The sequence below is a fragment of the Diadema antillarum genome, unplaced genomic scaffold (genome assembly GCF_040938485.1).
Source record: "Diadema antillarum isolate AM-2024a unplaced genomic scaffold, OU_Dant_1.0 seq00000089_RagTag, whole genome shotgun sequence".
Taxonomy (NCBI): domain Eukaryota; kingdom Metazoa; phylum Echinodermata; class Echinoidea; order Diadematoida; family Diadematidae; genus Diadema; species Diadema antillarum.
The window spans coordinates 200,161-213,757 of record NW_027271179.1 but is presented as its reverse complement, the minus strand read 5'-3'; the positions used below and the strand labels follow the sequence as shown (position 1 = coordinate 213,757).

Here is a 13,597-nt window from a genome sequence, read left to right as displayed (position 1 = left end):
ACTTTTTTGCATCTTGGAAAGTGTACTTTCGCGAGTATCTCTCACAGCAAGATTTGGGAAGGCAGAGAGAAGATGTGTGTTTACTCTTAGGCTTGCTCTCTGATGTGGAATTAAACTTCTCGCGACAATAGTTTGGCCATTATCTCCCCAGTGTATCCATCAACTTGTTTTGATTTGATTACTGATGGTAAGTGATGCTTTCTTCAAACATCTTTTTTCTTCCTTTTTTTGATGGTGGTGGTGATGGTGGTTTTCCAGAGACTCTGTCACCCATTTTACAGTTGCGGATATTTTGCTCTTTTAATTGTTAGAGTTTATATTCTATACACATTGTTCTAAGCAATCAACGGTGGACTGTGAAGTCAAAGTTTCCATTGCTGCTCACTGCATTGCCAAGGGGTTCATCTCGAGCCCTGTACATACTGTGCGGACATCTTAAAATCATGCTAGGGGAACAGGCTTTATGTGTTATCAATTTGTTGTTTATTTTGTTGCATACCATCTTTCTCTTTGCTCCCTCATGGAATTCTCATCTGTTGCCTTCTGGCTTTATCATTTTTGTATGCGGTCCTCATCCCTCTTCAGAGAAACACTAAACTCTTTAACATTTGCCTTTGACATTACAGCAGTTTCATACCAAACCACAGGGATGTACATCACCCACTATGTACATGCGCAAGAGTTGTGGCTTTTGGCTGGGACACACATCTCATCAAATACTATGAGTCAGTATGGCAAGACTCCGCACAGAGTTAGGGAAGAAGAGAGAGAGTGTCCACCACGCGAGTGCCTGATCGCCATCAATCAATGTGGCAAACTGGATATTGATTAAAAGTGGCAAAATTCATTCCCCAAGGGAAATTTGCTTGTATGTCGCGGTTTTCTAGTACACCATGGCTGCATATTATCCTCGAGAGTTCTTTTTCCAAAATATTGCACAAAATGCACTATTATTGCCAAGATCCATCAGAATCCTGTCTTGTTCGTGAGGATGAAGTTTTCAAGTTGTTGTTTGCTTCAGAACACTGGGTTAATCATAATACTTTCATTTTAACCATTACAGTATTTTGAGTTATCTTTTAACAGTTTCTTCGGTCGTATCATTTGAAGTATGTCATATTAGGTTTTTGAATCACTTTTGTTGTACTTGAATGTAAAATTGGTGTTGCCATTTTACCTCATAGCGCTGTAAATGTTGCATGTTTATTTGAGCGAAGACTGTTAATTATTCTTGTAATGCACGTACCCATCAATATCCCATGTATGTACAGTGCACAGAGAGAGAGAGAAGGAGAGAGAGAGGGAGGGAGGGAGAGAGACCAACAGAGAGATGGACAAGGAGATGTTGAATTCTTTAACCCGTTGAGGACGAGTCCCGAGTATACTCGGTAAATGCGTGTTGTAGCAAAATCAAACCATCCTCAACGGGTTAAGCAGCCTGACCTCACAGTGCTATCAGCAGTAGATTTGAATGTACCCAGCAGATTTGGTCCAAGTGGCAAAGGGATGTTTGTGTCCCTGTGTTGAAGGCTCCTTTTCATCTGTAATATCTAGAACTCTTTGTAGCTGACCCATGTAAAAACTTTTAAAAGCTATTTATGTCCATGTATGTCTTATATACTGATTTTCTACAGGTTTTACAGCATATTTGATAAAGATATGCTGTCCATTTTTGCTAGATGTGGAATATGGAAACTATATATAATCTCTGTTCCTCCATGATTTTCACAGACAACATGTGTCCGTATTTTGAGTCAAATTGCTCAGCCACTTACCCCGCTAGCTCACTGTAAACACTGCCGCGTTACTGTTGTTTGCTTTATGAACCACAAAACCACTCAAACTGTGGTGATCCACAGGCTTAGAAAACAATAAGATGATAGAAGTATGCTCCCAGAATCAACATTGTCCTGCTCAGTGACCAACAGGAGGACTGATTGACTGAAGAGATGGAATAAATTTCTGTTGCTATCTTCTTCTTTTTTTGGCCATCTGTATATGATAATTTTTCTCCTACTCTCCCTATTTTTTTTAATCAAGGGAGATGCAGATAGCTAATGTTGTTAAGTAGTTCATGAGATATCCTGATATCTTTCACCTGCAGTCAGTATTCTATAATCAAATTTCTGCTGATGCTCATTGATAGCAGGAATGAAGAATAATATCAAGGTCAAATAGAAACAGACTGACAAAGAGAGACAAAGGGAAACATATAAGGGGAGACATAGATAGATAGAAAGATAGATAGATAGAGAGATAGATATAAAGATGGACAGATGAATAGATATATAGATGGATAGATAGATAGGTGGATAGATGGATGGATAGATAGATAGATAGATAGATAGATGGATTAATATATAGATACATGGATAGATGGGAAAGACAAAAAGAGACAGATATAAGAGATAGATGGCGAGAGAAAGATATATATATATATATATATATATATATATATATATATATATATATATATAGAGAGAGAGAGAGAGAGAGAGAGAGAGAGAGAGAGAGAGAGAGAGATGAAATAGGGAGACCGTAGAGAGAGATAATAAGATTAGTGGGTTTTGCCTCTCATCTCCTGACTACTGGGGAACATTACATGGCTTAGTGTAGTTAAGCCGTCCTGCCTGCAGCAATCATTTCAGATTCAGCAAGACTCATAGGAGCACTAATCTCATTTGGCAGGTGTGTGCCTTCTCCAGAAAACTATACATTACTAATTTTTTGCACCGGGCAGAGAAGGGGGTGGGGGTGGGGAAGGGGGTTACAAAGTGTTGCCAATAAATAACACCTGTTTTCAATACTCGCCAATGGTAGTGTAATCACAACATTGATATCCCTGGGCATACCTTTCCTTTAATCCATGTGGATGGATCAGACCTATACCCCTTCCACTTTATGCGTAGGCACCAATCCAATTAGTCTGAATCAGGGTGACTTACAGTGTAATTATGATAAAGTTGTTTACACCTGTGCAGATGTGTATGCTTGTGATAATATTCATAAATAATGTTTGATTTAAAAAAAAAAGATCCTTAAAAGTTCAGGTTCGCCATCTTTTTCACTTCTCTCTGTTGTTAACTACATATCGATAAGAATGAAAAAACAATGACACAGCTATTGGATTTCAAGTACGCATGTTAACAGCTTCCCTTGCAATCCTGCATGCTGATAACAAGATGAACAGACGGTTATTTCTGCCTTATCAAATGTGTTAATCTCTGTCTCTACTCTGCTTGAATGTGCAAGGAGCTGAAATGCAGGGCGGGTCAAGACATAGAAAAAGGAAATGAATGAAAAGTGAAAAAAAAGAAGAAGACAAAAACAAACAAACAAAACAAAGCAAAACAAAACAGAAAGATAAAGCTATAAGCAATGGAAACTGAAAAATGTAGTCAATATCAATCTTTTTGTTTATCGAAATTCAGTGCTTTTCTATGTATTGTATCAGTGCCTCCAGTATGTGTTTCCATCCTAGCAAGTACACATTGGTTGAAAAACACCTGGTCTGCTATCATACTTCCCTGGACAAATGCCTCTGAAGAGGAATAAGAGTAAGCTACGAGAGGGGGGGGGGGGGGGGGGAGGGGAAAGACTGAGAGGGAGAAGTAAGAAAGGGAGGAAAGAAGAAAATGATTTAGGATTTGGCATATATTATATATCAAAGCCAGAGCATCTGTTGCACGGGGGACCTGGAATCTAAAGATGTCATCAACAAGGAATAGTTGATGACAAGCTCTCACTAACAGGCTCTCAAGAGTGATACTTTTTTCTTTCTCCTCTTTCCCCTCCCCCTCCCCTACACCCCCCCCCTTCTTCTCTCTTGCTCTTTCCCTCACTCTAGAGAGGCTTTAGGAGTCTTAGGATCCAGGCTTTTAGTTTTTCTCCTGTCATCCTCGTTTTCTGCTCCCTGTCATTTTCCCTGCATCTCTCAGATGCTCTCGATGCTTCTCGTACCACAACACAAAAAGACGCGGTGCCTGGATCAATTCTCAGGCATGATGAACTCATTCTCATCTTTTAGTCCAGGCTTGGCGGTAGCTTGACTAAATTCTCATTCTCACGAGTACAACTTATTTTTAGTACGCATGGAAGTGACATTGCAATGCATTTGAAAGATTTGAATGTCCGGCTACAAGTGGCATTACGATATTTCCATCTGACATAGCCAACTGATCGAAGGAGACTGGTTTTCCTGTATCGATAGAATAACTTGATATAGCATACACCAGTAAGCTAGGGTTGAAATGCATCTCGCCCATCAGCCGCTCCGGGCGAAAGGGAGGTGGAGAATTAGCGGCGCACTTCCCTCATCAACTCGAGAAACACGCCCCCTTCTTTAGTGATGCAGCAGTGCTTGAAGGGCTGCCCTGGCGAGATATTTGATGTGATAAAGAGGCTAAATTGTATCACTTTTGGTCAGACTGTCGTTTTCAAATAGGGCAAGTCGGCTTTCCACACGGAGATGTAGAACTAGGGTGCTGCAGACCCTCTCAATAGCAAAGTGCCTCTTTCCCTCAGAGCAATTTTCATTTTTCCCCTTTTCTTTCTATCCTCATTGAAAAGCACATGATGCATTGTATATTAAGGTCACAGCGAGTCAAAGTGAGGATATTAAATTTGAATGTCAGGTTTTTAAAGCCCTTTTCTCATGAAGATAGCCCACCCTTTTGTGTTGTAGCCAGATTTACTCGACCGTTTGCCAGGAATTGTTGTGTGTCAGAGATGTGCATGGCAGAGGTAAAAGACGCCAGAGCTGTGATTTCTCTCAGTTAAGTGATGGAAGTGGTTTGGACTGATGGCCTGATAAAACTGCATGTTGCCTGCAAAACACTTCCACATGCTCTGCCACAAGTGGCGATATCTTTAACTCAAAAAGTCAGTAACTGCAAATGGCATTTTGCACATGAAATGTGAGTCAACTGTTGACTTTACTTGCTGATGCTGCTTGTCTGTACTCAGTAATGGCTTCACTACTGGTGTGTAGGAAGATTGAAAAAAAAGTGTTCTATTTGTTGCATCATTTGTTTTTCTTTTATATCATGATGCAGAAAGATACAATTTAGTACTACATAGCCTATCTACACTTTCTGTCTTGACACAATTCTCCTTTCAATGTATTGTTGAGGCTGCTCTCACAATACCTTAATGCCAATGAGCAAGTGCAACAACAACAAGCACTATTCCAAGAACCTTTTGTTTTCAGCGATTTCTTGATATTGTCGGTCTATTTAGAGCTTAGACGTCACTCCGCCGAGAAGTTTGAGTTCATGTTTTTCACCGCCGTTTACGTTGCTGCAAAATTTGAGAAGAGAGGAGAAGGAGAAGGCACAGGAAATGGCGTACTTAGCGGCTTGATTGCAAAACACAAACAAGTTTGCCGTGGCTTGTGGTAAACAGCTCAGCATTTATGTACGCCATCAGTCCCCTGTAGTATTCAATATGCAGCGGTGTGAAGTGTTAGCTGACTCAAGCACAGCTGAGCGTTGAATCTCTACAGGGCAGAGGTACTTAACTGACCCATGCTCGTATGGCCTTCATTGTAGTCTAACTAATACTTCACACACTCACAATAACTGCTGCCTGCCCTGGGGAAAGGGCAAACGTGATTGTAGGGGGTTAGGCTTTGCTCGCCGGCCTGTCAGTATGACTCTCCGCAGATTAATTTAGCAGAACCCGAGCCCTGAGAAACGTCGGGGATATTGAGCGCTGCGAGCTTGTATCCAGGCAATGAGCCACATGGAGGGACAGGGTAGCGGAGCATGAGCAGACTGCACGCAGGTGCTATTTATAGACATTAATACTTGGCTGTACAATTCCATTACCATGGGAAAATGCTGGGTGATTATATGTGCATGCGTGTCTCTGTGTGTATGTGTGTAGGTGTGTCTACTGGTGTGTGTAGGTGCGCATGTGTTTGGTTGTTGGTTGTATAATATTGTGTGGGTGCACATACCTGTTTAAATTTGTGCCCGTTTACAAAATGTCTTTAAAGTGTACCCGTGTTCACCCGTCTGTATGTCAGTATTCCGCCTCTGCCTCCCCCCCCCCCCCAAAAAAAAAAAAAAATGGTAGGAAGAAAATAAAGTAATGTCTGTACTTTTTTCTTTTACATATATTCACTTCTTCATGGTTCTTTGATATTGTTCTTTTCAATGGACAGTTTGTAGCGTGCATAAAAAATAATATGGAAAGGATTGATGTATTTACATCTACCTAAGATGTAAATAATTATTTGATATGAAATGCTAAAGCAGTGTAAATCTAAAATGTGTATCACATTAGTCAAATTGATTGTTTTTTTTTATGTATATAATTGTCTAGTGTGTGAGCTATACAACACTGCACAGAGCTGTACTACTGGGGATGATGTGATGAGTCAAGGCAACATTGTGCAAATTGTCATCAGATTGTTTTGAATCAAATTTCCTGTCACACCCACTTATGGAAAGCAATTTAGTGAGTATTTTCAAAGGAACACCACTCCGAGAACCCCTGATTGTGACTCAGGATGACAAGAGAGGAAGCATTATAGTGCCAAATGTCGCTCAAGTTGTGTGTACATGAATTTTCATTGTATCTGAGTGCACTGAGCCTGTCCAGTATCAGCGAATCTTACAACCAGTGTACTACGCACATTACCAGTTGCCTCTCATCAGTGTAGTACTCAAAACAAACTTATCTTTTCACTCTAATTGGTGAAGCATATTGCAAATATTTTAGGAAACACTCTTTCGTCTTTACTGCATGAAGGTACAACACTTTCATACGAATAAAGAAAAATGGGCCTGTGCCCAGTGTATTCTAATGTAAAGTCTGATCAATATTTGCTCTGTGAATACATAACAAGGCAAATGTTTGTATGTTGTCGTTTTTCATCACTCTTGTGTCTGTATGGCATATCAGGAGTTTCCTTTGCACAGTGTCTAAATCACACAAAACTTTATATCCTCTTTCATGCTATTGTACAGATTCACATGAATGATTGACAACTGTCAGTGACCGAGCCTATGCCCCAGCACCACACTACTCGGTTACCATGGGCAACAAGCTTCAGTGCGTCCGCCCGTCTCCGGAGAAACCCTCCAGGACTATGCCCAACCGGTTCAAGGTACACAATGTCAACGAGTCGGGGCAAGTGGTCAAGAAGGGTCAGCTGGAGGTGACCAATGTGGACCTCATCCTGCACGTGATCAATTCTGAGCCGGTCAAGTGGCCACTTCGTTGCCTCCGTCGCTATGGTTACGATGCCAAAATCTTCTCCTTCGAGAGTGGCAGAAGATGTGCAACTGGACCAGGTAAAGATTATGAAATAGACATTGCACATTCCATAGCAAAGTTTGGTGAAGTAAGAAAAGGTAGAGTGTAAAATACAAGAAAACAACCCAAATTATGTAGGTTATATTTATATTTCTTTAAATGTCGTAAGAGTGCAAATTTTTCTAAGAAATAAATTGTTTTTTTAACAGTATGAAGGCTTTATAAAATGCTATATTTTTGTTGCCAGGTCACCATATCTTGAAGGGGACCTTCTAGATTAACCATTCCAAGCAGAAATTGGAAAACTTTATACTTGGACAAAAATGAAAACATTCTTGTTGCTGAAATTGATTAGGGGCTGGAAGAAGCTAGCCACCAATTTTAATGAATTAATTTCATGTAGTGTTTCTGATATGACAAGTTGTTGTCTTGCCTATTGTGAACCACTAGCTTGAATGATATCCATGCATTAATTTTTGTTGTTGTTTCTCCAGGAATATATGCCTTCAAGAGCAAACATGCAAGTCAGATCTTCCAACTTGTACAAGAAAATGCCCAGCGCACCCAGGAAAACGGAGCTGCAGCCATCAGTGCCAATGGGACTAGCGCAATGAGACAGCGAAGTCTGAGCAGCGATGCTGCCCCAACTTCCTTCTCGCCCACCTCGGCCGGTGCAGTGGTCAGCCGGTCGAGCTCCCATGCATCCGGGATCAACGGTAACCTCTCAGCGCACCCGAGCATGTCCTCGAATGTTTCCTACCCACCAACGAGCCCGAGCCCGCTCTACTTCAACCAGAGCAGCGGTAGCCTTGGCAATGGAAGTCTACGTCTTTCTCCTGTCTCACCCACCATTCAGTATGTGAATGCCAGCGCCTTTGGTGACATTCCAGAGTCTCCTCTAGAAGATGTGAGTATTTTTAGTGAAGAACCTGTTGCTAATATCGAAATGATTGCTAGTAGGAAGTTTCAGGTAGGTTTAAACCATCATGCTGTGCTGGTTTTTTTTTCCACTGGCCCACAATGACAAACATTACAGACAGTGCTAGATACTGTATCTATCTATCCACATCTCTCAATCTATTCATCCATGTAGCTATCTATCTATGTGTCTATCAGCCTATCTATCTATCTGTCTGTCTGTCTACAATGTTTTATAAGCCACTTTGCTGTACCTGTTGCAATAGGATGTGGGCATTTGCACTGCCAGCTTCCCTCCTTTGTCCTCTTCATAACATTTCCAACAGCTTATTCATACTAACTCATCACAATATTATCCCCCCCCCCCCACAGCTCACTTTGATCTAGCGATTGAATTAGCATTAAGAAAAATGACTTTGCTTCTGTTTCTATGAGGCATTCTTGAAAATGACATAGCATATAGAAGACCAGGTCTTGTCAGTTAGAGCATGGATATTTGATGGTGTGCATGTCTTCTACTTCTTTGATTCAGGTTGCATTCTCAACCGGAGATGTAACGGAGGAAGTCGGCTCTCACGATGCCAGTCGAGACAGTTTTGGCGATCCTGCGCTGAACTATGCCCGCCTCAAACTTCCCTCCGATGAGGACAATAACACTGAGGAGGAGGAAGGTAGAGGGAATGCTCACACCTCCACCAGAGATGATGAGGACAGTAACCATGGTGATGGAGATGATGATGGTGATGCTAAGGATGATGGACAAATGGATGTGGAAGAAGAGGATGAAGGGGAGGAAGGCAATGAAAGAAAGAGTGAGAAAGAGGAAGGAAGCTCTGATAATGGTGAGAATGAGTCGAGTGATCGCGGGAATGTTGATCTGAAAGACAGCGAGGATCAAGTGAAGGAAGGAAAAAAGGAAGATGGAGGAAAAGAGGCATGTGAAGAGGACAGCCAGGGGTCAGGTTCTGTTCTGACCGACAAGGAATCTGATGGACCGGAGCAAGATGGGGATACCTCGGATCACAGTGATACAAATGGGTCCAAAAAAACACTGTCTGAGGAAAGTGACTCCAATCTCGATGCAGCCAGAAGAGAATTGTTTGAGGATTCATCACTCATCAGCGATAAGGCTGCTCATGATATGGCAGCAGCTGTAGGAGGACAGAGAGAGGTCAAAGTCAAGCCAAAGGACAGCAAAAAGAAAAGAGGTAAAGTGAGCGATGTTGAACGGACAGCTTTGTTACAGGATGTTGTGAATGGGAACATCAAACCAGACAAGCTGAAGGAGCGGAACAGTGAGATGGACTCCAAGTACAATATTCTGATGAGTTATGCAAACCTTACTGAACAGCAGGTCCAAGACGTGCTGCAAAAACTGGAGTCCAATCGCAACGACAACATGTCGCCATGCACTGTGTGTTCAACCTCCTCCAGCAATGCTAGCCAGCGTGTGTCGCCGCTCTCATACTATGCAAATCTGGACACAGCGGGGGAACTCCCACCAAACTGGCAAGCTAACGGCTTCCAGTTTTACCCGGAGCTGCGGACACCTCGCAGCACCTCGAGCAAAGGCAGCAGCACCTCGGAGTTCACCTTTGATGTCAACAGAGGGAGCTGTTCCCCCGTTGACCACAATTATGCCAATCTGGACACCCTTCCCGAGGTGCAGCCGCTGCGCCATAGTCTTTCAAGCAGTGCCAATAGTGGGATGAACGGCTGGATGATCCTCCAGCCACCACCAAAGGGCAAGATGAACTACATCCAGCTGGACTTTGATGAGAATGACCAGCCGGCGGTGAGCAGTGTCAAGCCACTCCGGCGCTCGCTGAGTTCGAGCGCCAGCAGCACCCCGCCCAAGACCCCAGTCTCACCGCAGCAGGAGTTCTGCCTCGGCACTTCGGCATCAAAAGGTGATATCTACGCCAGAATTGATATTGAGAAGACGGTTGCCTTGGCGAACTCACACCGTCAGGTAGATGGGGACACTGACATTTCAACTCGCAGGACTCGACATGACGTGTGGACCAGTAACAAGTCCCGGTAATCCTCTCCTCGCTGGTTGCTAAAGTCCCTGCATTCACATGTCACAGTTTTTACAACTTTTTGCACATATTCTTGTCAACAACAAAAAAATCAGTTATTATTTGACACTTTACATAATGCAACAGTATGGTTACCATTGATGCAGCAGTACATGTAGAACAAACACGTTGAAATATGAAATGACTGTAATGTGTGTGTGTGTTAGAAAATGCTACTAACTGGTCACTGAGCGGTCTTGCTTGGAAACATCGGGATTGGTCTTGCTTGATTAGATACATAATTTGTGGGAAAAAAATCATTAATTTTCTATCTCTTCAATATTCCATTATGAAAGCAACTGTTTAAAAGTGCACAACAAATCAAAATAAAACTTTGAATTTAATAGTCATTGATGCCTTTGCTGATGTACACAACCTTATCAAATGAATTTGCCAGCATGTATAAACATGAGAATTATAGGATGAAGAAGGTACAGTCTTGCTGTATTGAAGCATTCTTATCCCACAGACCTGTGGATCAGAAACCATAAATCAAAGAAACACATGTTATTTTGAAGTGACTACAGGCCATCATGTGAACATTTCTTCTTACAACTCAGCTGGTTTTTGAACTTCATTAATGTCCATATAGTCACAGACTGTGTGCCCTTTGGATACCTCTGATTTGAAATATACTTCATATCATCGGGTACACTCTTCCTTTAGTATTAAAAGGTATTTGAACTTCATTCTCAACAGAGAGAAAAACAACTCTAACAAAGGAAAAAGCCATTTTTATTTTATCACATTCCATTAAATGCCATTCGTAGGATCTTTGAGATCCATTGGTTGTAATTTGACGTAGAAAATTTGAGGTGGAAAAGTTTTGAACTACTATATGTTTTAAAGTGTCCTCTGCTTTTTGTATGGCTGATTTGTAAAATCACATGACAATTGAATTAGAAAAAAAAACATTGAGTGAAAAATTGATGTGGAGATATCAATATCAAAAGTCATAGTATATCACATGAACTTGTCATGAATATTCATAGCATGATGTAGAATGTTTTATGATGCTGCTGTTTGCTATTCCTAATCATAAGGGACCACTTCATGGACCATTGTTTGTTTGTCAAATTGTTGTAATATCACAGTTGAATGTCCTCTCTGTGAAATGTGTACTGGCTATTACTGGAAAGAAACAATTCACCAACTTTACACAACAATTGTACATTCACTGACCTCAATGTCAAAGCTGGCAAATTGCCACCGCATACCAGAAAACATTGTGTATATGAAAGTAATGAAAACTATTTAGTGACATAATCATTGTCCTGGTGCATTGAGTGGGAAGGTCAGTTTCTAGAGAAGGAAAGCAATCGGTGGTATAGGTATTCATGTCACTCACTGTGCAAACGTCTTACTTTGAGCTCACACTTTCTGCCATGTGTGGGACCTTGCATTGTGTAACTGAGACTTGCAATGAAATTTAATTTCCTACCTGTAGTCCTTGGTGGGCCATCTACGTTTTAGCTGGGCCAAGCATTGCTTCGGGAAAGAAATGATATGAATATTCAATGAGAATGGAAAGCTCAGTGCAGGAGATAAAGCAGCCTCATTGCGTGAGATGTGACTTGTTTCCAGTCGACATGGGAATGTGTGTGCCATTGGGAGTGTATTATGGGACCAACAAGTTGTTGATGTTTACTCAGCAATGCAAAGACGAAAGATCAGCAAGGAAACTTTTTATTTGCGGGGATGGGGGGGGGGGGGGGGATGGGGGAGGGAGGTTAGGTCAATCGTTCTATTACCTTCAGAAAAGATGTAAGGGCACACCTGATGTGTGTGCATTTACATTTCTTGTCTGTACAGGTTGATTTGCACTATACAGTATCTATATTTCTCTGGACATATTACAATGATAACATTTTGATCCTGGTATTGCCTCTGCAAAAGCAGTGAATGAATATATCGGGTTACTACTTTCTATGAATTTGAATCATGTGATACAATTCTAGTGACTTGATGTCTATTTTGTATATTATGTCATCGTCTTGTCAGTATGTGGCTATATACATGTATGTAAGTTTGAAACAAATTTTGTAAGAGTTTGTGGACATGCTGTGTGGTGGGCTGGTACCACCAGTATTTTGTGGAATGAACTTTTTTGTAACTGATACCTCAAATGTGAAGTTAGCATCCAAAATGGAGAGAAGAGTGGTGTGTGTGTGTGTGTGTGTCTTGCCAATCACTGGCTTTTTGTACTCCTATATTCCTCACTGTGTCTGGGTATATGTATCTAGCTGTCACCTATTGCAATTTTGGGTATACATCATTCTGAGCTCTTGATATGCAGAGTTGTACCATTTAGTGAGTGATATCTTTACCTATGATAGGAAGCTGTAGTGTTATCAAGGTGGTTTGTTTTGCTCTATTTGGATTTTTCTGATGCATAATCATGCCAGAAAGTGGTAGTAGAACATTGTGTGTAATGCTTGGTCACTCCTCGTTTGGTAAACATACTATACACATAAGATTGTTACAACATATTTTGACAGATTTATGTTGGTTATAACTATGTAAAGTTTGTAGACTTGTTCCAGGTAGGAAGCAGTGGAATGTGCATTGTGATTTGTGTCTGTGTATTTTAGGGGGTTCCTCAATTATCTCTTGATAGATTTTTACCCATATAACACACCCCCAAAAAAGTAATTTCTTGACTTATTTTTCTTTCTTTTTTCCAGAACAGCTTTCCTGGAATTGCTCTGGTTTTGCTCATGTGTACTTCTTCTGCATGTTAACGTCCTATGCAGTTCACTCAAGTTCCCAGATAAAGGTCACATCCTGTATGGATACACACATATTGTTTTGACTATCAAGTTCAAAATTTGCAACACAATCATTATCATGACTATTCAATTTATTTTGATAAAGATGTCAAAGACATAATGCAAACTTTTGTTATTTGTGCACAGATTTTCTTTATGTATGTATGTGTTTGAATGGATGCCGTTTGTTATGTTGTTAGGTCCTACATGAAAACTCAAGGTTAACCCTTTGAGGACGAGCTGATTTTTGCTATGACATGCATTTCTTATAGAAACCTGCCGGAGTATACTTGCAGCTAGTCTTCTACGGGTTAAGATACTGCAGTATCACCTGGAATACTGAAGGGGATTTTGTGACAAACTAGATCATCACTTGTCACTTACTGTGCCCTCTAAATGACAAGGAGGGTGCAATGATGTGATACATGTGAAAGGTAACAGGCTACATCCAGAGCAGAGGCATATATTACAGGTTTAGTGTGTGATATAATTTTTAACAACATGTAGTCATGATAAAATTTTATTTATGATTATGTCTGAAGATTTTTTGGTGGTAGGGGAGCATTT

General features: G+C 41.0%; 1 protein-coding gene across 1 annotated transcript; it reads left to right on the top strand.

Moving 5' to 3' along the window:
- The first annotated feature begins 7,042 nt into the window (after nucleotides 1–7,042).
- On the top strand, nucleotides 7,043–10,282 carry LOC139726560 (uncharacterized). Its single transcript, XM_071637552.1, has 3 exons — nucleotides 7,043–7,301; nucleotides 7,758–8,170; nucleotides 8,714–10,282. The coding sequence occupies exons 1-3, from the start codon at nucleotides 7,043–7,045 to the stop codon at nucleotides 10,223–10,225; spliced, it is 2,184 nt and encodes a 727-aa protein (XP_071493653.1). The 3' UTR covers nucleotides 10,226–10,282.
- The last annotated feature ends 3,315 nt before the right edge of the window (nucleotides 10,283–13,597 follow it).